Here is a 27005-nt window from a genome sequence, read left to right on the forward strand (position 1 = left end):
TTTTACTGTAGTTTGTCTGGGCCTGATACTATTGTGAGCCAAACCCACAGATGTGTAGATGACTGTATCATCAGTCTGTGAAAAAAAGGAAATTCCAATAAAAATATAGATAAATTCTGTCAGACACATTAAAATATGTGAAATAATCTATTGCTCTTTGATGACTGGGATGGGCTGCCGTGGGATGGATGGATGGACTAAGACAAACTCTCACCTGATCGCCTTCATCGGCTGCTTCTGTGAAAAAACACACCCATTAAAAGATACCTATAGTTAGTAGTTACTGAAGAATAACAGAATGTGGATCTCGTCCTGCATAAAGTTTTACACACCTGCAGATTTTTTCATTCTTGTCTTGCAAAATGTCACTACAAGGAGGAGCGTCACAGATCCAAGAACCATGTTTGACAGCATCAGTGCAATAACGGTCGGACTCAGTGGCATGCTTTCAGTGTCTGCTGTAAACATGATACATGATTTAACATTTAATATTCGATTTAGAGAAAACTAATTGTGACAAACTGGATTTTTGTAAGTTTAGCTACTTACTCTGACCACAGGCATTTCCTTTTCTACACAAATGGGCCAAATTCAAACAGCAGAGAAACAGATAAAAATAAATAAAAGTATACACCATATTTAGAATTCCTTTTATAACGTTCTCTGTGATAACCTGTTGACAAGTGAAAACCTTATCTCATCTCTGATCTCTTCAAAGCTACCACATTTCTTTGACACTTATCTCGGAGAGGAGGATCTGCCACTTGACTTGACTGAGCGGTTTGTGGGGTTTTGGGGTTGTTATTTTTAAAGTGTTTAATTAGATCTGACATTATGATAAAAAGGACAAATCTGGCAAAGTTTCACAAACTTGTTGTCTTTGGATCTAATCCTGGAAACTACACTTTAAAGAAACACATTTAAAAACCATTGAACCTTAAAGTGGAAGCCTTAAAAACTTTAAACATGCACTGCAAGTGTCTTACCATAATTGATTCTTGTCCCATTTCCAAGCAGTATTTGTCCACATGCATTGACAGCACAGTAGTAGACCCCAGCGTCATCCCGGCTCCTGACGACAAAGTTGTTCTCGCAGGTAGTTCGTCCTCTGTCAGTTCTCTGGGAGATGTTGTTCTTATTGTCAGAGCAATAAATCATCTCTGGAGCAGAATGATCCGAGTTTTTCAGCCACATGAAACTAGTGAGTTCTGCTGTGCATTGAGCAGAGTGAAGAGAACAGCTGAGAGTCACAGAGTCTCCGGACCTCACTGACTTTGATTCTGGCTGCTGGATGACAGAGCCGCTGATTGTCTTTGCACCTTGGAACACAAACCATTTGGACTGAGATTATTAGCATTGTGTTCACATTCAATTGAAATTATGTGAAATACAAACATGTCCAAACGTACCTGTCAACATCAGAAATGTTCCTGACCCAAACTGAACCTCACTTATGTGTAAGACTCCACAGAAGTATGTTCCAACATCTTCCCATGATGTTTTATTTATGGTCAGATGATTGTTAGTCATGTCAAATTTAACTGAAGAACGGTTAACAAATTCATCACTGAACTCTCTCACATTATACTGAGAATTAGTTTTTACCACCAGCTGTAGTTTCCTCCCTGTAGTCACCTTGTACCACATTCTTTTCACTGATGCGCTCTTTATGAAGCATTTAATAGTAGCTGAGTGGCCAATCTTCACTCTTTTCAAAGGTTCAGGCTGAGAGACTTCACTTAACTGTGCTGCACCTGAAATAAATCAGACAGAGTCAGTTTCACACAAATGAAGATCAAAAGTTTACACAAGTAAATTTGTTTTACTTACACAAAGAGCAGAGCAGGAAAACATTCACAAAGGACATCTTCATCTTGTCTCCTTCTTCAGTACAGCAGTCCTCACCTAATGAAGCAGCAGTATACTTCTCAGATTTAAAAACGCCAGCTTGTCCTACATTTTGCCACATCTGACAGGTCTGATTGGTTCATCACCATCACACTGCAGAACATGATTGGCTCTGTCGAGTAACGTGGCGTAGAGAGAGAGATTTAGGTCTCCCTGGCCATCCCCTGCCATCAAAGCTGAGGGGGTAAAAGGACTTGACATTCAGCCTTATGTGCTAAAAAAGATCGGAGTGGTAAAACTGAACTTTTTCCTACAGTTTGATCATCTTCATTCGTAATCAAAGACAAATCACAAATGTAAGTGATCAATATGCAGAGAAATGCAGTTTGAGTTGTGGAAATTTCTGTTCTAATCTTTAGAGTTTTGTGTGTAGACATGAGCCATAATCAACCTTTTGTATTCATGTGTTGGACTGAGAAGATAAGAACTGTGTCACCAACCCATCATTATACTTTTGAACGAGTGTCAAACACAGGTTGATGGTTCATGTGGTTTTTCCGATGGTTAGTTCTGCTCAATACTAATCAGAAAATAATCAGTTAAATATCATTATGACCATTTTAATATTGTGAAAAAAATCTGACCTCTGAATGTCTCACATTTAAAGAGTATAATTTAGTAAAAAGGAGGATTGCATTGAGTAAATTGCGATAGAAAAACACAGTTTTAAAGAGAAAAGATATTTGGATTAAACGTGATTGTTCTAATGAAATTTAAAATGAATGAAATGTGAAGTGAAGAATGATACGGTGTGGTGGAAGATCAATTGACCTGATTGGTTGACTATATATTAGAGAGAGAGAGAGATGTGGTGAGTCGGCACTTGACAAAGTCTAAACTGGGATGGATGGAGGTGTTGTGGGTCTGTTCCCAGCGGTCCTGTGAGATTAACAGCAGAGAGTCCAGCAGAGATGCAAAGAGGTAGCAGACTGCCCACAATCTGGACTTCCTGTGATGTCAATGAGCCAGTTATTCATAACACAAAGCAAATCCAGGCATATTTTCAGTATTTTTTAGTATTTTTACTGAGCCAATTACATACTCCAGCTTTGGTTTGAGGATACTGAGGTGTGATAAAGCATTTGTTTTTTTCTATGTTTGTCACACTTAATGTACTTTGTACTTAACTGTGCTGCACCTGAAATAATTCAGGGAGGATACACAAAAGTTTACACAAGTAAATTTGTTTTACTTACATAAAGAGCAGAGCAGGAAAACATTTACAAAGAACATCTTCATCTTGTCTCCTTCTTCAGTACAGCAGTCCACACCTAATGAAGCAGTAGTATACTTCTCAGATTTACCAACGCCAGCTTGTCCTACATTTTGCCACATCTGACAGGTCTGATTGGTTCATCACCATTTTGTTACAGAAAGTGATTTGCTGGTTTGCACTCAAAGCAAAAAATCCTTGTGGGCTATTTTGAAAACAGAATTTTGTATCCTGAAACTGTCGGTTTTGCTTCATACTTTCCAGAACAGCAGAAGACCTAGTTTCTATGCATTACACAGATGTCCTCAAAGTTGATAAAGTATAAAGAACTAGAAAATTTAAAAAAAAAACCAGTGGGGATAAGTAATTGGTTTATTTAGTGAAGTAAAGCACATGTTCCTATATATGTCCTATATATGTCCCCTCCACTTACCCCTTACTTTAATTAATTAATCATATGACAATAAATGTGATTTAAATGTAATATTTTAAACAGTTTAACAGTATCATTATCACATCATAATATAATAGCGCAAAAACCTGTTGTGTTATTTACAGATGTTTCCACATCAGAGACAACATAGGCATAGGGTTATTTTGTTGGCTTCAATCTATTTTTGTGGTGATGTGAAAAAGTATTTAGAAATGGCTTCATAACCCTTTTCCAGACTGAGAGAGCTCTGTTACTTGAATTTCCTTGGATCGCGGCATGATGTCTGACCTTTGAAGATCTCTTGGGGGTTGGGGGGATTTGGAAACTGCATTTGTTTACTTTTTTGTGTTATTATTGTCTAATATTTAAAATTGTTTGATGATCTAAAACATTTAAGTGTGAAGAACATAAAACATTAAAAACTTCTTATTAAATTAACCCACTCCACGCTAATGATGATTGTGTTCATATTTTTGAGGGGGAGAGAGATTGGTGGTGATAGGGACTTCCAGCACTGAAGATGTGTTCCACTTTAATGCTCTGTGTTCATTGATATAATGAGATAAGAAGGACTTCTTGATAGACCCCACAACCTCTCAAAGTTTTAATCCACAGGGAAGGCCTTGGAAGTCTTGAGAAGCTGCAATCCACCTGGAAATGATCCAAGGCACTGAATTGTTAACCTCGTAGGGTGCTGGAGACTGACCCAGAACACCTCCAGACATCCCAGTTTATACTGTCTATTCTTGTGTAAAGCAGTAAAGTGGACAAGCATTTGGTCTCAGAGTAGAAACACAGGACCTTATGAGGTTCTCTTTAAATGGTAAATGGACTGATTCTTATATAGCGCTTTTCTACTCTCCCGGCGTACTCAAATCGCTGTATACAACTTTAAAGCCTGACTTTCCTTATAAAGGATGTGCTTTCATTTCATTCATGTCCTCACTGCACAATTTAACATGGAAAATCATGAAATTTGTGTTTCAAACAATTAACAATCTCTGTGTATTTGGATTTTAATATCATGATAATAGTGATAATCGTTTTGCCTCATGAGATTTAGTCCCCTCAAAACCAAATTAAAAGTATTTCAAATTTTCTGATGTTTGTGTGTTTAGCTCAGAACGTGAGTATGAGTGGAGTGTGTATACAGTGGTTTGAAAAAGTGCCCGCCCCCTTCCCTTACACAGCGCTGTAAAAGACTCATTGCCAGCGAACACACGACTGCAGTTGTTGTTGTTGTTGTTAAGGGTGGCCCAACCAGTTATTAGGTTTATTAGGTTATTAGGGGCGAAGACTTTTCCACACAGGACCATGTAGGTTTTCTCTTCTTATAAACAAACACCTTGATTTGGAAAAGGCATTTTTTTTAAGTTTGTTATCTCTTTCTAACATCTAAAGTTTTTGATGATCTGAAACATTTAAATGTGACAAACATAAAAAAACATGAAAATAAAATGAAATCAGCTATGGGGCAAATGCTATATCACACCACTGTAGACATTTATAGACTGCTTTGAGTACTCGGGGAGAGTAGAAAAGCGCTATATAAGAATCAGTCCATTTACCATGTAATCACAAACCACAGATGGAGTATGTAATTAGCTAAAAGTACTCAAGATATGCCTGGATTTGCTTTGTGTTATAGGGGTGATCGTGGCTCAAGAGTTGGGAGTTCGCCTTGTAATCGGAAGGTTGCCGGCTCGAGCCCCGGCTTGGACGGTCTCGGTCATTGTGTCCTTGGGCAAGACACTTCACCCGTTGCCTACTGGTGGCTACGGGTGAACCAGTGTGTGAATGGGTGGGTGGATGTCTGGATATGTAAAAGCGCTTTGGGGTCCTTAGGGACTAGTAAAGCGCTATACAAATACAGGCCATTTACCATTTGTGTTATGAATGACTGCAATACTGACATAACAGAAAGTCCAGATTTTGGGCAGTCTGCTGCCTCTGAGCATCTCTGCTGAACTTCTGAGATCCAATCGTCTGAACTGTTAATCTCTTAACACCGACAGCTCTGTTACATTTGAACATTATTTATTCATTAGAGCATTCACTTTAGCATATTCCTTTATCCAAATATCTTTTCTCTTTAAAATTGTGGTTGTCAATCATAGTTTACTCAATACAATCTCTTTTTTAACTAAATCATGAACGTGAAATGTCAGATATTCAGAGATCAGAATGTCCTGTGTGCACCCCCATTTAGTATCTCTCTCCCCTTTCTTCATATCTACACAGAAAACTCTAAACATTAGAATAGACATTTGCACTACTTAAACTGCATTTCTCTGCATAATGATCACTTACTTTTTTTATTTATTGTTGATTAAAAAGAAAGATGATCGCCATACTAGTAGATCAGGAAAGGCTCTTTTTTAGCACTCTGAACTTTAAAAAAAACGTTTTTAGCACATAAGGCTGAATGTCAAGTCCTTTTACCCCCTCAGCTTTGATGGCAGGGGGCTGCCAGGGGGACCTAAATCTCTCTCTACGCCACGTTACTCGACAGAGCCAATCATGTTCTGCAGTGTGATGGTGATGAACCAATCAGACCTGTCAGATGTGGCAAAATGTAGGACAAGCTGGCGTTTTTAAATCTGAGAAGTATACTGCTGCTTCATTAGGTGTGGACTGCTGTACTGAAGAAGGAGACAAGATGAAGATGTTCTTTGTGAATGTTTTCCTGCTCTGCTCTTTGTGTAAGTAAAACAAATTTACTTGTGTAAACTTTTGAACTTCATTTGTGTGAAACTGAGTCTCTCTGAATTATTTCAGGTGCAGCACAATTAAGTGAAGTCTCTCAGCCTGAACCTTTGAAAACAGTGAAGATTGGCCACTCAGCTACTATTAAATGCTTCATAAAGAGCGCATCAGTGAAAAGAATGTGGTACAAGGTGACTACAGGGAGGAAACTACAGCTGGTGGTAAAAACTAATTCTCAGTATAATGTGAGAGAGTTCAGTGATGAATTTGTTAACCGTTCTTCAGTTAAATTTGACATGACTAACAATCATCTGACCATAACTAAAACATCATGGGAAGATGTTGGAACATATTTCTGTGGAGTCTTACACATAAGTGAGGTTCAGTTTGGGTCAGGAACATTTCTGATGTTGACAGGTACGTTTGGACATGTTTGTATTTCAAATACTTTCAACTGAATATGAACACAATGCTAATAATCACAGTCCAAATGGTTTGTTTTCCAAGGTGCAAAGACAACCAGCGGCTCTGTCGTCCAGCAGCCAGAATCAAAGTCAGTGAGGTCCGGAGACTCTGTGACTCTCAGCTGTTCTCTTCACTCTGCTCAATGCACAGCAGAACTCACTAGTTTCATGTGGCTGAAAAACTCGGATCATTCTGCTCCAGAGATGATTTATTGCTCTGACAATAAGAAGAACAGTTTCCAGGGAACTGGCAGAGGACGAACTACCTGCGTGTACAACTTTGTCGTAAGGAGCCGGGATGACGCTGGGGTCTACTACTGTGCTGTCAATGCATGTGGACAAATACTGCTTGGAAATGGGACAAGAATCAATAATGGTAAGACACTAGCAGTGCATGTTTAAAGTTTTTACTTTCACTTTAAGGTTCAACAGTTTTTAAATGTGTTTCTTTAAAGTGTAGTTTCCAGTAGATTAGATCCAAACAAGTCTGTGAAACTTTGCCAGATTTGTCCTTTTTATCAGAATGTCAGATCTAATTAAACACAAATTCTGCTTGAAAATGGGACCAAGATTGGTTTTAAGTGTAAGTAACTTTGCAGTAGAAAATCATGCGTTTAAAATTTCCGAAAAGCACATATGATGATTAGCTTTTTAAAAGATCTGTTTTGCTTTTTAATTTATACATTAGAAGTTGCTTTGAACTGAAATTCTTATGCCTCCTTCATGTCTGCATTTGCAGATGGCATCAATTATCATGAGACACCAATACTATGCATCATCATCATCACCATCATCATGGGTGTTTATCTGGTTTTCGCTGTGTTCATGATCAGTAAGAGAAACCGCTACCACTGTACAGTAACCGATGCTGTTGATCTCTATACTGTGTGTTGCACTGAGCATAACATCAATCACTTTGTTTGCCTGCTTTTCAGAGTTTAACTCAGGACCTTCACCTCTGTTCAAGGTATGTGCTGTTTAGTTGAATATTTATATAATCATTAAACCATCCTAAGTGGCTCATAACTTTGATTTTGTGCACATTATTGTACTTTTTCTCAGATTCGAGGTGAAGAAAACCTCAAACTCAAGATATCAAATGAACAGAGAGATGGTATCTGGAGTGAATGTGTGTACTCCAGGGTGAAGCTACACTGAACTGAAGCCGTTACGACTTTGATGCCACATGTCTAGACATGAACTTATTACTGTAGCTTTGAAATGTTTAGGCTGTTCTCTAGCTCTTTCTAACATTATCCTGCTCGATCGATTTAAAGCCTGCTCTTTTTTTTTCTTTGTTTTGTTCTAAATAAAATTCTTATTATCTATTCTGTAAGACAGAGGCGTGTGAGATGAAAGCTGACATGTTGATGTAATCTGTTGCTCACTTTCTTTCTCTTTCTGTCATTTTTAAATGAAAGACCAGTTTTTTTAATCAATAATAAACACAAAATCTTGACTTTTAAAGTAAAGCATTTTAAGCTTTTCATGCATCGTATCTCAATTTTTTACTGTTAGCACTGAGGGGGTAAATTGGGTGTTTTTAAACTGTTGGTCTTCATCTGTGGCCTTGTGAAGTCTCTCTTCTCTTCGGGGTTGTCTTGTGATCCTCATTTGACTGGATGATTTGAAAGGGCTTCTCTTCATCGCAGAGATGATCCAGAGATTATCCATTAGTCTTGATTGATTGTTTTGTCACCATCAAAATCTAAACTGGGATGGATGGAGGTGTTGCGGGTCTGTTCCCTGCGGTCCGGTGAGATTAAAAATTCAAGTCCAGCAGAGATGCTCAGAGGGAGCACGCTGCCCACATTCTGGGCTTGCTGTGATGTCAGTAAGCCAGTCATTCATAACACAAAGCAAATCCAGGGATGTTTTGAATATTTTTTACATACTAATTACATACTCCAGCTGTGGTTTGTGGTTACATGTATAGTGTAGTGTGATAAAGCATTTGGCCACTACCTGATTTTCTGTTATTTGTATATTTGTCACACTGAAATAATTCAGACAGGATACACTTAGTTTCACACAAATCAAGCATGAATGAATACAGTTGCACATAGCAATGCACAATGTAGGAGCTCTGCCTTACTTTGAAACCTATTTTAAATGCACCATGACATGATCAATTCTTAATCAATTTATGTTTAAACTTAAATTTGAGTTTTGATATGGGAATATTTTCAGTTCTGTTAAGTAATTTTCTTTAATTTTATGTTCCAAAAACCTTGATCAACAACAACTGCAGGCTGTATGTTTCTTCTTGCTCAACCTGAACTACCTCCAGTTTATATTTTCTGCAGGCAAGTATGTACAAAATGTTTTACAGAAAGGTTCAACATGATGATTCTCTGACAATTACAGAAGCCCCAAGCAAATTTAAAATACATGACAGCAGGTAGTAAACAAATGAGCTTCTATTGCGGCTGGTGTCCTGGTGGAAACACACGTTTTCTTATACCCTGCTTAAGCGTATACCTCTCATGGCTGTACACACTACATCACTGGTGACGGATCTCATTACTGTCAAAAACCAGCCAAGGACTGGTTTTCTGTATCTGTCTGTATCTGTTAATGTAACTCTGTTTAACTTGGAAAGTTTTATATTGATTATAGAAGAAGGGTGTTATCATTGGTGAGTGTAGGGTTTTTCCAAACATGAACATTTTTTAATCCAAAACATTTTACAGAAAAGATGCTCACTTAAAACATTCATATTAATCTGAAGAAAAAAGAAGGGAGGAATCTACATTTAATATATTGCCATGTATGATATAAGTCACAACACATTTCTCTATATTAAAATATATTTTTTGTTACACTAGTCAGTGTAATTTCTTAACCAACAGCCTTGCTGCCAAGTACAAACCTACAGCAAACTCTATAGTACATCACATAGCACAGCATTCTGCAGGGCAATTTGTAAAATGGAAAGAATTTCAGTCCAAACATAAAAGTATATTAAAACAGTACATTTGGTTTTCACAGTGCAAGGCAGAGTAAATAACTGAAGAATGATACATTCCATTAGTGATAAGCTGGTGGTTAAATGTGACGGTCCATGAAAATCATGCTGGTTTTAAAATCTGAAGGATACAAAAATATTAATTTAGCCTACAAAGTGGTGAAGTTGAGGAAATGTACTAAGCTTCAGTGACTGGGAAAGTCAAAACTTGTTTGATTATAGTTTGAATGCTTGTATGCACCACTGAAAAGAGATATACTACCTATAAGAGTTGCAAGACATCCCTTAGCCATTATTTGTCACAGCTTGGTCGTATTCCCCTGATGAAACTTTGATGTTCTGTTGTCAGGGTTTGAGTGTAGAGTAAATTACAGCATCTCCATTGGCTTTTACTGTAGGTTGTCTGGGCTTATTACTACTGTGAGCCAAACCCACAGATGTATAGATGACTGTATCACCAGTCTGTGAACAAAGGAAATTCCAATAAAAATATAGATAAATTCTGTCAGACACATTAAAATATGTGAAATAATCTATTGCTCTTTGATGACTGGGATAGGCCATCGTGGGATGGATGGATGGACTAAGACAAACTCTCACCTGACCGCCTTCATCGGCTGCTTCTGTGGAAGAACACAAGCATTAAAAGATACCTATAGTTAGTAGTTACTGCAGAATAACAGAATGTGGATCTTGTCCTGCATAAAGTTTTACACACCTGCAGATTTTTTCATTCTTGTCTTGCAAAATGTCACTACAAGGAGGAGCGTCACAGATCCAAGAACAATGTTTGACAGCATCAGTGCAATAACGGTCGGACCCAGTGGCATGCTTTCAGTGTCTGCTGTCAATATGATACATGATTTAACATTTAATGAACACACTTTAATGATTTAGACAACACTAATTTCGATTAACTGGATTTAATGTAGGATTTGTAGGACTTACTCTTACCACAAGCATTTTGTTTTCTACACAAATGGGTCAAACAGCAGTGAAACAGATAAAGATAAATGAAGTATATGGTATATTTAGATTTTTGGGGTTTTTTTACCACTTGCTGTGACAACCTGGTGCAAAGTGAAAACCTTATCTCATCTCTGATCTCTTCAAAGCTACCACATTTTCTTGACAAACACTTACATGGAGATCATGATCTGCCACTTGACTTGACTGAGTGGTTTGTAGGGTTTTGTTTTTTATTTTTAAAGCATTTAATTAGATCTGACTTTCTGTGGATACTGTAAGTACTTCACGTTGCCTCAGTTAAAAATAAATAAATTTTAAAAAAAACACCCTCCCACTTATATATGTTAAGGAATTTTTTTTTTTTTTTTTTTTTTTTTTTTTTTTACAAATAATCAGGTGGCGAAATAGTTTTAAAAAATTTGGACTTTCTGATTCAGTGAAGGTTTTCCTTGGAACTAATGTATGGCAATTAGTTGACTATACTTTGAAGAAAAATATTTCAATACCTTTGAACATTAAAGTGAAAGTAAAAATTTTAAAAATGCACTGCTAGTGTCTTACCATGAATTATTCTTGTCCCATTTCCAAGCAGTATTTGTCCACATGCATTGACGGCACAGTAGTAGACCCCAGCGTCATCCCGGCTCCTGACGACAAAGTTGTACTCGCAGGTAGTTCGTCCTCTGTCAGTTCTCTGGGAGATGTTGTTCTTATTGTCAGAGCAATAAATCATCTCTGGAGCAGAATGATTCGAGTTTTTCAGCCACATGAAACTAGTGAGTTCTGCTGTGCATTGAGCAGAGTGAAGAGAACAGCTGAGAGTCACAGAGTCTCCGGACCTCACTGACTTTGATTCTGGCTGCTGGACCACAGAGTCGCTGACTGTCTTTGCACCTTGGAAAACAAACCATTTGGACTGTGATTATTAGCATTGTGTTTACATTCAGTTGAAATTATGTGAAATGCAAACATGTCCAAACATACCTGTCAACATCAGAAATGTTCCTGACCCAAACTGAACCTCACTTATGTGTAAGACTCCACAGAAGTATGTTCCAACATCTTCCCATGATGTTTTATTTATGGTCAGATGATTGTTAGTCATGTCAAATTTAACTGAAGAACGGTTAACGAATTCATCACTGAACTCTCTCACATTATAGTAAGAATCAGTTTTTACCACCAGCTGTAGTTTCCTCCCTGTAGTCACCTTGTACCACACAGTTTTGGTTGATGCGCTCTTTATGAAGCATTTAATAGTAGCTGAGTGGCCAATCTTCACTGTTTTCAAAGATTCAGGCTGAGAGACTTCACTTAACTGTGCTGCACCTGAAATAATTCAGACAGACTCAGTTTCACACAAATGAAGATTTAAAATTTCCACAAGTAAATTTGTTTTACTTACATGAAGAGCAGAGCAGAAAAACATTCACAAAGAACATCTTCATCTTGTCTCCTTCTTCAGTACAGCAGTCCTCACCTAATGAAGCAGCAGCTGACTTCTCAGATTTAAAAACAAAGCTTGTCCTACATTTTGCCACATCTGACAGGTCTGATTGGTTCATCACCATCACACTGCAGAACATGATTGGCTCTGTCGAGTAACGTGGCGTAGAGAGAGATTGAAGTCCCCTGGCCGCCCCCTGCCATCAAAGCTGACTTGACATTCAGCCTTATGTGTTTATAAACATCAGTGCTGAAACAGAACTTTTTTTCAGTAGTTTGGTGATCATTTTTATTCTTAGTAAAAGACAAATAAAAAATGTAAGTGATCAGTATACAGAGAAATGCAGTTTGAGTTGTGGAAATGTCTGTTCTAATGTTTGGATTTTCGTCTCCATACATGAGCCATAATCAACCTTTTGTATTCATGTGCTGGACTGAGAAGATAAGGACTGTGTTGCCAATCCATCATTATACTTTTGAACAGCGGTTAAACACAGAATGATAAAGATAATTATGTTTAAGGTGGCCCATTTTATATTGTGAAAGATTAATGATGACAGGCTTAATTCAGGCTGTGCCTAAAGCCTGTGTACAAAATGACTTCAGAGGTGTGTGTGTGTGTGTGTGTGTGTGTGTGCGTGCGTGTGTGTATGTCTGTTTGTGTGTGTGTGTGTGTGTGAGAGAGAGAGAGACTAAATGAGAGTGCACACAGGACATTCTGATCTCTGAATTTCTCATATTTAAAGTGTATGATTTATTTAAAAATTGATTGTATTGATTAATTGTCACTGAGAAACACAGTTTTCAAGAGAAAAAGTATTTGGATTAAAAGGGATTATGATAAAGTGAATGTGCTAATGAAATCTATAAGGAATGAAAAGTGAGGCTTTTTTGGATATGACTGAATGTTCAAATGTAACTGAACTGTCCATGTTAAAAGAGATATAATTAATAAAAATAATAATAAATTTTATTTAAAAAAGCATCTTTCAAAACAATCGAGGACACTGTACACAGGCAATAACAAGTAAATAAACAGATAAACAAATAAATAGGGAATATGGAAATAGAGAGAGAATGATAAGGTGTGGCTGAAGATCCGTTGACCTGATTGGTTGACTAAGAGAGAGGCAGGGCAAGTGGGCACTTGACAAAATCTAAACTGGGATGGATGGATTTGTTGCAGGTCTGTTACCAGCGGTCCTGTAATATTAACAATTCAGACAATTGGATAGAGCAGAGGTGCTCAGAGGGTGCAGACTACATTCTGGACTTGCTGTGATGCCAGTCAGCCAGTCATCCATAACACAGCAAATCCAGGCATATTTTGAATATTTTTACTGAGCTAATTAAATATTCCAGCTGTGGTTTGTATTTACACAGACCCATGACAAAGCATTTGGCCACTACCAGATTTCCTGTTATTTCATATATGTCACACTTTATGTTTCAGTTTTTACTTAAGTGTGCCGCACCCGAAATAATTCAGACAGGATACACTCAGCTTCACACAAATGAAGCAGAATACAGTCACACGTAACAATGCATAACCTAGGAGCTCTGTCGTACTTTGAAACCTATTTAACATGCACCATGACAGGACCACTTATTAATTAATTCATGTTTAAACCTAACTTAGAGTTTTTATATGGGAATAATTGCACTTCTGTTAAATTAAGCTTTTATGTTTCTTTTGTTTCGGAGCAACGGAAAACAGGAGCACTATGAGTCCAGAAACAACAAACACAAAAAAACTAGGCACAAGAGCCCAACAACACAGTTCAGGAGGTCGACACGGAGGCTGATGACACAATAGTCCATCACACAGATCTGGAGGCCAACCGCGGAGCCAACGGCGGCAATAGAGCAGTTCTGGCGGCCAACTGAGTGAAAAGTGGCAGCACCAACACAGTTTAGGGGGTCCGCTCGCGTGGAAAACAGCTGTATCATAGGCAAAGAAGATCCGGACTCCAGCCACATGGAAAACCGCAGCAGTGACACAGGTGTGGATGCCGACTGCTTGGAAAGCGGCAACAATGAGAATGTCCAGGGCCCTGGCTGTGAGGACAGTGGCAGCAGTGATGTCACGTGAATGAAGCAGGTCTGGAGGCTGACCGCATGAAAACGGCGGTCGCACCACAGTTCAGGAGGCCGCCCATGATGATGACGATCCTAATTTGATGGCCTGGAAAGTGGCCAGCGACAGTGAGGTGCAGGCCGGTCTGGACAAGGACGTGGTCATGGCCGTAGACTCATGGACAGCTTGGCTTGACAGCTGATACGCAGGACCAGATGAGATGGTACCAGAAGAGGCAGGACCAGATGGTAGTGTAGTGTTTGCAGGTGGTAGCACGGCAGCCATGGATGGTGGCACTCACGGTGGTGCTGATGGCTGGATGGGCTTGCCTGAGCTACTAGCAGGAACAGAAAACAACTGGGTGGACTCTCCAGAGCCCCCAATTCACACTGAAGCCACAGATGGCTGAACTGACTCCTCAAAGTCCCCAGCGGAGACAGAGGGCTGAACAGACTCCTCGCAGTCCCCAGCAGAGACAGAGCTTCCAGGAAGAACAGATGGCTGGACAAACTCTTCAGAGTCCACAGCAGAGACAGACGGCTGGAGTGGTTCACCAGAGCCCCCAGCAGGAACAGACACAGGGCCAGCGGGTGCAGAGACCCCTGGCTGAGATGAAGCTGGCTGTGCTGGGCATTTGCAAATTGAAGTCAGCTGGCTAAATGAGCTCAGAAGAGCTCCCAGCAGAGGATGGAGATGGCTGGAGTGGCTCACCAGAGTCACCAGCAGCATGAGGAGGTGCTGGACTGACTCTTCTGAACCTCCAGTGGGAATAGCGGTGGTGTGAGAGTCGCGGAGTGCTAGATGGGCTTTCCTGAGCCTCCAGTGAAAACAGGTGGTGGGCCACCTGGTGCAGAGGTCACAGCCTTAAGCAAAGCAGAGCCAAGGTGAGGAGAACACTCTCTGAGCCATTGGCTGAGCAAGATGCTGGGCTGAAGCAGGAACCAGCAGGACCTCAGCTTCCATCGCCTAAGGAATGTAACGAGTGCAGGGGATAGCTGGGCCCGAGCCCTGGTAGCAGGAACAGGTGGAGTATGGCTTTATTTTGTGACTATTCTGAGCGCACATAAAAAGATTTTGCAAGTGCAAATTGTTAGAGTGAATTGTTAAATGTTGCCATTATTGTAAGATAAGATAAGATAAGATAAGATAAGATAAGATAAGATAAGATAAAACTTTATTAATCCCTCGGGTGGGTTCCTCTGGGAAATTCGGTTTCCAAAAGCACAGCACCGACAGAAGTTACAGAGCGTGAGCAGAATATTATATATATACACATATAAATACAGAGACATATATAAATAAAATATACGAAGGGGATAAATAGAATAAATAGGAATAAAAAATAAAAATAAAAATACAAGTGAATTGCACATTTCAAGTATTGAAGTCTGTTGCACAGTTGACTATTAACAAAAGTATTGCACAAAAAGTATTGCACAGTGAAGTGACTAGGCACTACAGCTTAGTTGTTCCCCCCTCCTTTGTCCTCCTGTTTCCCCTCCCTCTCCCCTCCAGAGAGGAGTTAAACAGTCTGATGGCGTGTGGGACAAAGGAGTTTTTAAGTCTGTTGGTTCTTGTCTTTGGGAGAAGCAACCTGTCACTGAACAGACTCTTCTGGTTGTTTATGGCCATGTGCAGAGGATGCCCAGCATTGTCCATAATGTCCAGCAGTTTTTTTAGTGTCCTTTTCTCTGCCACTGACACCAGAGTGTCCAGCTTCATGCCGACCACAGAGCCAGCCTTCCTGATCAGTTTCTCCAGCCTGGATGAGTCCTTTGCTGTCCTGCTCCCCCAGCACACTACAGCATAGAAAAGTACTCCAGCAACCACTGACTGGTAAAACATCCTCAGGAGCTTCCTGCAGATGTTAAAAGACCTCAGCCTCCTGAGGAAATACAGTCGGCTTTGGGCTTTTTTATACAGGTTCTCTGTGTTGCATGACCAGTCCAGTTTGTTGTCCACCCACAAGAGGTGGGTGGACAACCAGGTGGAGATGGTCAACAAGTACAAGTACCTCGGTACTTGTACTTGTTGACCACCTCCACCTCCTCCCCCTCTATCCGAACCGGCAGTAGACCTTCTCTGGACCTCCCGAAGTCCACAACCAGTTCCTTAGTCTTTGAGGTGTTGAGTTGCAGGTGGTTTGTGTGACTCCATGCGACAAAGTTCCTCACCAGACTTCTGTACTCCTCTTCCTGATCATCCCAGATACACCCCATGATGGCTGTGTCATCTGCAAACCTCTGAATATGGCATAATTCAGAGTTGTAGCAGAAGTCAAAGGTGTACAGGGTGAAGAGAAGAGGGGACAGCACAGTTCCCTGTGGTGCTCCTGTGCTGCTGACCACAGTGTCAGACGTGATGTTCTTCAGCCTGACGTACTGTGGTCTGTCAGTGAGGTACTCGGAGATCCAAGCCACCAGGCAGGGGTCCACCTCCATCCTGTTCAGTTTTTCCTGAAGCAGACAGGGCCGGATGGTATTAAAGGCACTGGTAAAGTCAAGAAACAGGATCCTGACCGTGCCTTTTCCCCCATCCAGGTGTGAGTGGGCTCTATGCAGGAGGTACAGGATGGCATCCTCCACTCCGACACCCGCCTTGTATGCGAACTGTAGTGGGTCCTGGGCATGTTGTACCTGTGGTCGGAGGAGGTTGAGGAAGAGCTGCTCTAGAGTCTTCATAACATGTGACGTCAGTGCCACTGGTCGGAAGTCATTCAGCTCATTGGGCCGATTCCTTTTGGGGACTGGGACGATGCAGGATGTCTTCCATAGGGCGGGCACTCTCCCCAGTCGCAGACTGAGATTGAAGACTCGTTGTAGCGGCTCCCCAAGTTCAGCAGCACACGCCTTTAGCATCCTGGGACACACTTTGTCTGGGCCTGCTGCCTTTCTGGGGCGAAGCTTCCTCAGTTGTCTCCTGACCTGATCCACTGTGACACTGGGAGATGATTGGGAGGAGGGGGGGAAGAAGATGTCTTGCTGCTGAGAGAGGGATTGGAGGAGGGGGGTGTCATAGTGTCAGGAAGGGGGGAAAGCGAGGGAGGTAGGAGAGTGGGGAGAGGGCTCTGCAGTAAAGGTGAGGGTGAGGGTGGGGGGGGTTGTGGGCTGGTCAAACCTGTTGAAGAAGTTGTTGAGTTCGTTTGCCTTCTCCACAGTCCCCCCCACTGTGCTTTTCTTGGTGTTGTGGCCTGTGATGGTTTTCACACCATTCCAGACCTACCTCATATTGTTCCTCTCCAACTTCTGCTCTACCTTCCTCCTGTAGGCGTCCTTTGCTTCCCTCAGGCAGCGTTTCACCTCCTGCTGTGCTGCTTTCATCTCCTCCTTCACTTTGCTCCTGAAAGCCTTCTTCTTCATGTTGAGGACAGCTATGACTTCCTGTGTTACCCACGGTTTGTTATTAGGATAACACCGTACCGTCTTAGCAGGGGCGACCGTGTCCACACAAAAGTTGAGGTAGTCTTTCAGACAGTGTGTCGCCCCCTCTATGTACTTAAATTTGTAAACCTTGTCTTAAACTGCATGTTTAGATATTTTTCTGTTCCTCCACTACACATCTAGGATGGTGGGGGAGGCAATTTGTTACAGTGTTTAACTGCAGACATTGCATGTAAGGTTCTTGGTGTCCTTATTTAGAAAGGATGTTTACTTTTTGCCATTTATGGCCTCACCTACCTTGTATATGGTGGACCATTAAAGGGGTGAAGCCATATACAGGGTGAGGGGAGATAACCCTTTTTGTCACCAGGGATGTTGTTAAAACAGTGGTAACCAGGAAGCCACACACACATGCACACAAATACATACACATACACACATCCACGCACACACATCCACACACACATCCACACACACACACAGTGCTTGAACTGTTACGACACACCGTTTATGGTTTTACAATGTGTGGTGCTTGTTTGTCACTAAATAAAAGGCAGTAAGGGGACACTGGAAGTCGGAGCCCTCTGAGGTCGGGTGCAGAGTTGTAGCCTGATCCAATCAGCTTCCCTTGCAAGTTAAAATGGATCGCTGTTTGTCCTGCTTTGTTCACGGTGTTAAGTCTCTGAACCAGCGGGGCCTGCAAGCACAGACCCAACACACATATGTTGCATTTTGAGGAGAAAATTATTTTGAGCGAAGAGAATTTTACTTTGAGCCAAAAAAAGTCATCTCTGGATACAAGAAATATATTTCAGTGTCTTCTATTATCCATATACACACACAATAACAGCCCTTCTTGCTCAGTTGTTGGCATTTGCTATGGTAAATGGTAAATGAACTGATTCTTATATAGCGCTTTTCTACTCTCCCGGAGTACTCAAAGCGCTCTATCAACATGCCTCATTCACCCATTCACACCCACTCATACAAGCACTTCTAAACTCAAGTGCAACCTAAACTACATTCACACTCTGATGAACGCATCAGAGGGCAAGGCGGGGTTAGTATCTTGCCCAAGAATATTTGGCATGCAGACTGGGGAAGCCAAAGATCAAACCACCAACCTTCCGATCAGTAGCTGATCTGCTTGACCACCTGAGCCACAGCCACAGCTCTTGCTCAGATTTCTGATCTGTGTGCTCACAGAAATCTGCGGCCCGGCTGTCACTGTATCGTTCGCATTTACAACATCTCTGCTCCGTACACGCTCAACTCTCAGTTCACCATTACAAGTTTGCTACAAAACCAACCAATCACAGACTTGGATGCAAAAATTCTGATTGGCTGTTACGGTCTCCAGTCAGCTCGCTAGCTACTGCATTCTGGAAACACAGTCCAGAATGTAGCTAAATCCAGGTTAGTATGTTTCATTATTTTATTTGAAAATATATTATTTTTAGAGACCATTATTGGTTTTAATCTAGATTAAACCAAACCACTACACTGGATTTAGCTACATTCTGGACCGCGTTTCCGGAATGCAGTAAATAACAAAATACATTGAAAGTCTGTGTCCTATGTCAAAGTACAACAGGAAACACATGACAGGAACAGAGGCAAGGACTTGATACTGACCAGAGGGAACACGGAGTACAGGGACAGGAGTGACATGAGACACGACTGACTGGAGGAACAAGAAGACAGAACTAGACCCACACTAAGCATGAGGAGCAAAGAAACCAAAACCTCAGAACTAGAAGTCACAAACCAAGATGAACTTGGGGGCTAGAAATACAAAAGAGAAACCAAAACACTAGGAGTCAAAAACCATGATGATTTCAAAGACTAATATATAATAATAATACCAAAATCAAAACACTGAGTCGCCAACCCAGGACCGTGACATCCACTGCCATCTTAAGTTTCTGGATTTGTTCATGACCCTGTTTAACTTGTAGAATTTCTAGATCTTATAGAAGAAGGGTGTTATGGTTGGTGAGTGTAGGGTTTTTCCAAACAATTTTTAATGAAACATTTTTACAGAATGATGCTAACTTAAAACATTCACATTAATTTGAAGAGAAAAGAAGAGAGAAATCTCTATTTCAATATATCATCATGTATGATACAAGTCACAACACATTTCTCTGACTTAAAATTATATCCATATTTTTGGTTACAGTAGTCTACAGAAGCGTAGAGCTGCCACCCAGGCAAAAGAAAAATAGAAGTATATCACGTTATAACGTAAAAAGTTTATTGTTCTAACAAGATACTTTTCATGTTTGTACAATATACTTTTCACGTTTGAACAACATAATATCACGTCATTACAATATGCATAATTATCACGTTCGTACAATATAATATTTGTATTCTACGAATGTGATATTTATATTGTACGAACGTGATAATTATGCATATTGTAATGACGTGATATTATGTTGTTCAAACGTGAAAAGTATATTGTACAAACATGAAAAGTATCTTGTTAGAACAATAAACTTTTTACGTTATAACGTGATATACTTCTATTTTTCTTTTGCCTGGGTGGCAGCTCTACGCTTCCGTAGTAGTCTGTGTAATTTCTTAGCAGCAAAATTTATAGTATATCACATAGCACAGCGATCTGCAGGACAATTTGTGAAATAGAAAGAATTTTAATCCGAACATAAAAGTATATTAAAACAGTACATTTGGTTTTTACGGTGCAAGAAAGAGTACATGACTAAAGAATCATGCATTCCATTAGTATTAAGCTGGTTGTTAAATATGACAGTCCATGAAAATCTTTTTCCAATCCGTGGTTTTTAAATCTGAAGCATACAAAAATATGAATTTAGCGTACAAAGAGGTGAAGTTGCTGAAATGTAATAAGCTTCAGTGACTGAGAAAGTCAAAACTTATTTGATTATAGTTTGAATGCTTGTATGCACCACTGAAAAGAGATATACTACCTATGAGCGTTGCAAGACATCCCTTAGCCATTATTTGTCATAGCTTGGTCGTATTCCCATGATGAAACTTTGATGTTCTGTTGTCAGGGTTTGAGTGTAGAGTATATTACAGCGTCTGCATTGGCTTTTACTGTAGGTTGTCTGGGCTTATTACTACTGTGAGCCAAACACACAGATGTATAGATGACTTTATTACCAGTCTGTAAAGAAAGGAAATTCCAGTAAAAATATAAACATGTTCTGACAGACATATTAAAATATTAAAATATGTCTGGGATAGGCTGCCATGGGTGGATGGATTAAGACAAACTCTCACCTGACCGCCTTCATCGGCCGCTTCTGTGGAAGAACACAAGCATTAAAAGATACCTATAGTTAGTAGTTACTGCAGAATAACAGAATGTGGATCTCATCCTGCATAAAGTTTTACACACCTGCAGATTTTTTCATTCTTGTCTTGCAAAATGTCACTACAAGGAGGAGCATCACAGATCCAAGAACCATGTTTGACAGCATCAGTGCAATAACAGTCGGACCCAGTGGTATGCTTTCAGTGTCTGCTGTAAACATGATACATGATTTAACATTTAATATTCGATTTAGAGAAAACTAATTGTGACAAACTGGATTTAATGTAGGATTTGGCTACTTACTTTGACCACAGGCATTTCTTTTAATACACAAATGGGCCAAAGTCAAACAGCAGTGAAACAGATAAAAATAATCAAATAAATAAAGTATACAGTATATTTAGAAAATCTTTTACCAATTTGTCTTGAAAAACCTGGTGGCATACACACTTACTTCAGAGAACATTGATCTGCCACTTGACATGGCTGGGCCGTTTATTTGGTATTATTGTGTGACTTTGTTTTTTTGTTTTTTATTTTGATCTGACATTCTATCCATAATGAAAATACTTTATATATCCACAGTGAAAAATATATAAATTAATAAGAAAGTCTGAACTGATCAGAACTGATAATTTTACCATGCTGTCATTTCTACATTTTATAGAAAGTACTTATTATTAATTAATCAATTACCAAAATAGCTGTTGTGAAACATGTGGTAAAGTTTAACTGCCTGCCTCAAAAGTACTTTACATAAAAACCTTTCAAGACTTTTGAACCTTAAAGTGGAAGCCCTGAAACTGCTAGTGTCTCACCATTATTGATTCTTGTCCCATTTCCAAGCAATCCTTGTCCACATGCATTGACGGCACAGTAGTAGACCCCAGCGTCATCCCGGCTCCTGATGACAAAGTTGTACACGCAGGTAGTTCGTCCTCTGTCAGTTCTCTGGGAACTGTTTTTCTTATTGTCAGAGCAATAAATCATCTCTGGAGCAGAATGATTTGAGTTTTTCAGCCACATGAAACTAGTGAGTTCTGCTGTGCATTGAGCAGAGTGAAGAGAACAGCTGAGAGTCACAGAGTCTCCGGACCTCACTGACTTTGATTCTGGCTGCTGGACGACAGAGTCGCTGATTGTCTTTGCACCTTGGAATAAAACGATTTGGACTGTGATTATTAGCATTGTGTTTACATTCAATTGAAATTATTTGAAATACAAACATGTCCAAACGTACCTGTCAACATCAGAAATGTTCCTGACCCAAACTGAACCTCACTTATGTGTAAGACTCCACAGAAGTATGTTCCAACATCTTCCCATGACGACACCTGGGTCAAAATCAAGACACAAGAAGTGGAATCCTTCACTGCGCACATTAATGCTGTGGATAAAAACATCAAGTTCACCAGGGAAGACACAAAGGATAACTGTTTGCCTTTCCTGGACTGCGCGGTGCACATTGAAGAGAATGGCAACCTCAACATTGAAGTTTACCGGAAGCCCACACACACGGACCAGTACCTCCTCTTTGACTCCCATCACCCTCTGGAACACAAACTTGGAGTAATTAGGACCCTACACCACCGGGCAGAACATGTTCCCTCTAAGCCTGAAGGGAAAAAGAAGGAACACACACATGTAAAGGAAGCACTGAAAACATGCGGTTATCCTAACTGGGCGTTCATAAAGTCAGCAAAGAGGCACAGAAAAGAAGATCAGACACCAGCGAGGGAGGATAAGAAAGACAGACGCAACAACATTGTCATCCCCTATGTAGCCGGTGTATCAGAGAAACTCAGGAGAGTTTTCTCCAAGCACGACATCCCAGTGTACTTCAGACCCAGCAACACACTCAGACACAAACTGGTTCACCCGAAAGACAAAACTCCAAAACACAGACTGAACAACGTGGTGTATGCTGTACAGTGCAGCGAGGAATGCCCAGACCTCTACATTGGAGAGACCAAACAGCCACTTCACAAGCGCATGGCACAACATAGAAGAGCCACCTCCACAGGACAAGACTCAGCAGTCCATCTGCATCTTAAGGATAAAGGTCACTCTTTTGAGGATGCCAATGTTCACATATTGGACAGAGAGGACAGATGGTTTGAAAGAGGAGTGAAAGAGGGCATCTATGTCCACTGTGAGCGACCATCTTTGAACAGAGGCGGTGGTTTACGGCACTAACTGTCTGCCATCTATAATCCAGTTTTGAGTTCCCTCCCCAGACGCCTTAACGCCCACTCACATCCTGGGCCATCTGACCTCAGGAATTCACATGACAAGGTGGGGCCAGGTTTCACAATGGGCTCACCCGAAACCCTGGCTGATTAGGTCCCACACCCGCTTTCACACCTTGGCGCATGTGATTAGAGGATCACCAGGGGGTCCTTTGTCCCTCATTGGGGGGGATACTCCCACTGGGTTTAAATCTGGGACTCTCGGCCATTTGACCTTAGAACTGAAGAAGCTTCTCGGATGAGAGGTGAAACGTCTTCAAGCAACTTAAAGAAGTCCAGACGCTTTTCTTTGCAAACTCCTTTGACTACGATGACCTGGATGACTGAGAACCTTCACAGACATCTTCCCATGATGTTTTATTTATGGTCAGATGATTGTTAGTCATGTCAAATTTAACTGAAGAACGGTTAACGAATTCATCACTGAACTCTCTCACATTATAGTAAGAATCAGTTTTTACCACCAGCTGTAGTTCCCTCCCTGTAGTCACCTTGTACCACACTCTCTTCATTAATGCGCTCTTTATGTAACATTTAATAGTAGCTGAGTCACCAATCGTGACTGTTTTCAAAGGTTCAGGCCGAGAGACTTCACTTAACTGTGCTGCACCTGAAATAATTCAGACAGACTCAGTTTCACACAAATGAAGTTCAAAAGTTTACACAAGTAAATTTGTTTTACTTACATGAAGAGCAGAGCAGGAACAAGTTTACAAAGAACACCATCATCTTGTCTCCTTCTTCAGTACAGCAGTGCTGCCTTTCTGAACTGCAGCAGCTGACTTCTCAGATTCAACGACGCCAACTTGTCCTACATTTTGCCACATCTGACAGTTCTGATTGGTTCATCACCAGCCTCTTACAGAAAGTGATTTGATGATTTGCACTGGGAAAAAAAATCCCTTGTGGCCTATTTTGAATTTTACATCATGAAACTGTCAGTTTTGCTTCATACTTTCCAGAACAGCAAAAGACCTAATTTTTATACATTACACAGATGCCCCCAAAGCTGATAAAGTATGTAGAATAGATTGAGTATAAAAAATAGTTATTTGACTGAACCAGTTAGTGATAAGCAATTGATTTATTGAAACAGAGCATTTGTGCCTATATAGCCACTCCACTTAGCCCTTAGTTTGTATCATTAATCGTATAACAGTAAATGTGATTCAGAACACATGTAATATTTTACACAGTTGAACAGCATCATTATCACATCATAAAATATCTGAAAACATTTTTATGTTATTTATAGATGTGTCCATAACATAGACAAAATAGGCACATGGTTATTTTGTTGGCTTCAGTCTTTTTTTCTGGTGTAAGACTTCAAATGGTGTTTATTGTTTCACAAAAGATTAGAAATGGAATGTCCACAGTTTAGAGTTTATGTGTAGATTTTTTTTAAACAGCTTGGCAGAGGCAAAGATAAAGCAAAAAATAAAAAGAATAAAGAAAAGAATAATGAAATCACATCAATTCTACTTAATTAACCCACTCTGAGCTAATGACGAGTTTGCAGTGAGGTGGAACACATCTTCAGTGCTGGAAGTCCCTATCTCACCACCAACCTCTCTCACTCCAAAAATAAGAACACAGTGCAGATCAATTAAATGCATCACGCTTATATCATAAAATATCAGTTCTCCCTGAGCTGCATCTTCTTAATCTAAATTGTGATGCTGTTGTAGAAACCTACAGTGTATCTGGAAAGTATACAGCGCTTCACTTGTTCCACATTCTGTCATTACAGCCTTATTCCGAAATTGATTAAATAAATAACACATTACCTCATAAGGACAAGCTGAAATAAACAGTTTGCTTTAAAAATTATAAAAGTATTCACAGCCTTTCCTCAATACTTTGGCACCTTTGGCAGCAGTTACAGCCTCAAATCTTTTTGAGGCATCAAGCTATTTTTAGGCATCCCAGAAAAATGTATTCTGTTCTTCTGGACATGGCACCAGAACAGAATCAATTTTCCTTTCATGCATGGTTGAGAACATGTGAAAATATTTTTGGGCAGTTTCTGTATTTTGACACAGAATATTTTTATTAGTAGATGACTGGTTCACTTCATTGCCTTTGCTTGCTTATGCTCTGATTTGTTCTGCAGCTAGTAAATTTTGTTAGTCAATTATGAAATGAAATAGGTCAATCAGTCAGTGAGTCAGCTACATATGAAAGAAGTAAGTCTGCTGTTCTTACACCCTCCTGGTAATGGTTTAGGAGGTGGTGAGTAGAGACGCCTGTGAAATCCCCTGAACTCTTCCTATTTGCAAAACTGTTTTAGTATTGTGAAACAGTCAGTTATTGTGATGAAAGAAATCATTAGAAGACTATGAAGATGGTCATAAAGCCTTGAATGTGGTCAACAGAAATACTCAGATGTGTGGTGGCAACCATGATTGTATTAAGGGCTACAAAAACATTCCACTTACCATACATGCCCAGGGAGGCTGCAACAAATGGCGACCACACAAATTTGGAGGAGTACACATCATCTGTGACTAGCTACATCAGCAAATGCATCGATGATGTCACTGTCTCCAAGGCTATCATAACATGCTCCAACCAAAAATTGGGGATGACTGCAGAAGTAAGTGAGCTGCTAAATACTCGAGACTCCGCCTTCAGAGCAGGCAACAAGGTGGAGTCTCGAGGTCCAAATTGTCTCGAGCCATCTGAGCAGCGAGCGGTGAACAGACAACGGTGACATGCTGTGCATTGGCAGGGCTTCCAGGCCATCACTAACCACAGGAAGATTACACCTGCCTGCGAGGGTGACGCCTCCCTACCAGATGCGCTGAACAACTTCTATGCACGGTTTGACTTGTTGGTGAGGAAGTCTCCCCCCCCTCACAACGACCAGACTCTGTGTCTGACCTCGGCTGATGTGAGGAAAACTCTTCGCAGAGTAACCCAGGGAAAGCTGCTGGTCCACATAACATCCCTTGGAGAGTACTCCGAGAACACGCAGACCAGCTGACAGATATCTTCACTGACATCATCTACCTCTCCCTGAGCACTGCTGTCGTCCCGACGTGCCTCAAGACCACCTGTGTCAAAGAAGTCCTCAGTGTCCTGCCTCAATAACTACCTTCCAGTTGTACTCACACCCATCATGGTGAAATGCTTCAAGAGGCTTGTCATGAGGCACGTTAAGACCAGGCTGCCACCCACACTGGACCCACTGCAGTTCACGTGTCGCCCCAACCGGTCAACAGATGACGCCATCACCACCACCCTACATCTTGCCCTCACCCACTTGGACAATAAAGACACATATGTACGAATGCTGTCCATAGACTTCAGTTCAGCATTCAACACAATCATTCCTCAGCATGGAAAACTGAGCCTGCTGGGCCTGAACACCTCCCTCTGCAACTGGATCCTGGACTTTCTGATGGAGAGACCTCAGACAGTCCGGATCAGTAACAGCATCTCCAACACAGCCACACTGAGCACTGGAGCCTCTCAGGGCTGTGTGCTCAGCCCACTGCTGTTCACTCTGCTGACTCACCACTGTGTAGCAGTGCACAGTTTGAGCCACATCATTAATTTTGCAGATGACACGACTGTGGTGGGTCTCATCAGCAAGAACGAGTCAGCATACAGAGACGAGGTGAAACCGCTAACAGACTGGTGTAGAGTCAACAACCTGTCTCTAAATGTGGACAAAACAACGGAGATGACACTCTTCATCCTGCTGTCTTATGGAAAGAGGCACCGGAGCATTTACACCCTCACTGCCAGACTGTGAAACAGCTTCTTCCCCCAGGCTACACACACACACACACACATCAACACCAAGTGACTTTTTGCACAATACTTAGTGTGTTACACATCTCTATTGCACTGTAGTGTCTGTACTGTCTTGTGACG

The 27005-nt window shown here is 40.7% G+C and overlaps 4 protein-coding genes across 4 annotated transcripts; 1 reads left to right on the forward strand and 3 right to left on the reverse strand.

The window, feature by feature from the left end:
• Window positions 1-384: 384 nt before the first annotated feature.
• Window positions 385-3147, reverse strand: LOC116316430. Its single transcript, XM_039609660.1, has 5 exons — window positions 3105-3147; window positions 1410-1754; window positions 987-1319; window positions 550-572; window positions 385-458 (listed from the first exon to the last, which is right to left on the reverse strand). Exons 1-5 carry the CDS (start codon window positions 3145-3147, stop codon window positions 435-437), a joined length of 768 nt encoding a protein of 255 aa, XP_039465594.1. The 3' UTR covers window positions 385-434.
• A 3052-nt stretch (window positions 3148-6199) lies between these two features.
• Window positions 6200-8104, forward strand: LOC116316431. The gene is made up of 6 exons (XM_039609659.1): window positions 6200-6256; window positions 6333-6677; window positions 6768-7100; window positions 7464-7556; window positions 7660-7691; window positions 7787-8104. Exons 1-6 carry the CDS (start codon window positions 6214-6216, stop codon window positions 7880-7882), a joined length of 942 nt encoding a protein of 313 aa, XP_039465593.1. The 5' UTR covers window positions 6200-6213; the 3' UTR covers window positions 7883-8104.
• Window positions 8105-10037: 1933 nt separating this feature from the next.
• LOC116316432 (tyrosine-protein phosphatase non-receptor type substrate 1-like) lies at window positions 10038-12109 on the reverse strand. Its single transcript, XM_039599424.1, has 6 exons — window positions 12067-12109; window positions 11646-11990; window positions 11223-11555; window positions 10411-10536; window positions 10293-10315; window positions 10038-10154 (listed from the first exon to the last, which is right to left on the reverse strand). Exons 1-6 carry the CDS (start codon window positions 12107-12109, stop codon window positions 10038-10040), a joined length of 987 nt encoding a protein of 328 aa, XP_039455358.1.
• An 8495-nt stretch (window positions 12110-20604) lies between these two features.
• Window positions 20605-23849, reverse strand: LOC116316433. Its single transcript, XM_039599431.1, has 7 exons — window positions 23807-23849; window positions 23458-23730; window positions 22112-22189; window positions 21690-22022; window positions 20956-21081; window positions 20838-20860; window positions 20605-20721 (listed from the first exon to the last, which is right to left on the reverse strand). The coding sequence occupies exons 1-7, from the start codon at window positions 23847-23849 to the stop codon at window positions 20605-20607; spliced, it is 993 nt and encodes a 330-aa protein (XP_039455365.1).
• Between the last annotated feature and the right edge of the window lie 3156 nt (window positions 23850-27005).

The sequence above is a fragment of the Oreochromis aureus genome, linkage group 3 (assembly GCF_013358895.1).
Source record: "Oreochromis aureus strain Israel breed Guangdong linkage group 3, ZZ_aureus, whole genome shotgun sequence".
NCBI lineage: Eukaryota > Metazoa > Chordata > Actinopteri > Cichliformes > Cichlidae > Oreochromis > Oreochromis aureus.

Coding starts and splice junctions, on each gene's coding strand:
- LOC116316433 (XM_039599431.1), bottom strand. CDS start 23,849: ATGATGGTGTTCTTTGTAAACTTGTTCCTGCTCTGCTCTTCAT. Junction 23,731..23,806: donor GTTCCTGCTCTGCTCTTCAT/GTAAGTAAAACA, acceptor GAATTATTTCAG/GTGCAGCACAGTTAAGTGAA. Junction 20,722..20,837: donor CGGCCGATGAAGGCGGTCAG/GTGAGAGTTTGT, acceptor CTTTCTTTACAG/ACTGGTAATAAAGTCATCTA.
- LOC116316430 (XM_039609660.1), bottom strand. CDS start 3,147: ATGAAGATGTTCTTTGTAAATGTTTTCCTGCTCTGCTCTTTAT. Junction 1,755..3,104: donor TTTCCTGCTCTGCTCTTTAT/GTAAGTAAAACA, acceptor GATTTATTTCAG/GTGCAGCACAGTTAAGTGAA. Junction 1,320..1,409: donor AACATTTCTGATGTTGACAG/GTACGTTTGGAC, acceptor TTGTGTTCCAAG/GTGCAAAGACAATCAGCGGC.
- LOC116316432 (XM_039599424.1), bottom strand. CDS start 12,109: ATGAAGATGTTCTTTGTGAATGTTTTTCTGCTCTGCTCTTCAT. Junction 10,537..11,222: donor TGGGACAAGAATAATTCATG/GTAAGACACTAG, acceptor TCATATTGACAG/CAGACACTGAAAGCATGCCA. Junction 10,155..10,292: donor CAGCCGATGAAGGCGGTCAG/GTGAGAGTTTGT, acceptor CTTTGTTCACAG/ACTGGTGATACAGTCATCTA.
- LOC116316431 (XM_039609659.1), top strand. CDS start 6,214: ATGAAGATGTTCTTTGTGAATGTTTTCCTGCTCTGCTCTTTGT. Junction 6,257..6,332: donor TTTCCTGCTCTGCTCTTTGT/GTAAGTAAAACA, acceptor GAATTATTTCAG/GTGCAGCACAATTAAGTGAA. Junction 7,692..7,786: donor GACCTTCACCTCTGTTCAAG/GTATGTGCTGTT, acceptor ACTTTTTCTCAG/ATTCGAGGTGAAGAAAACCT.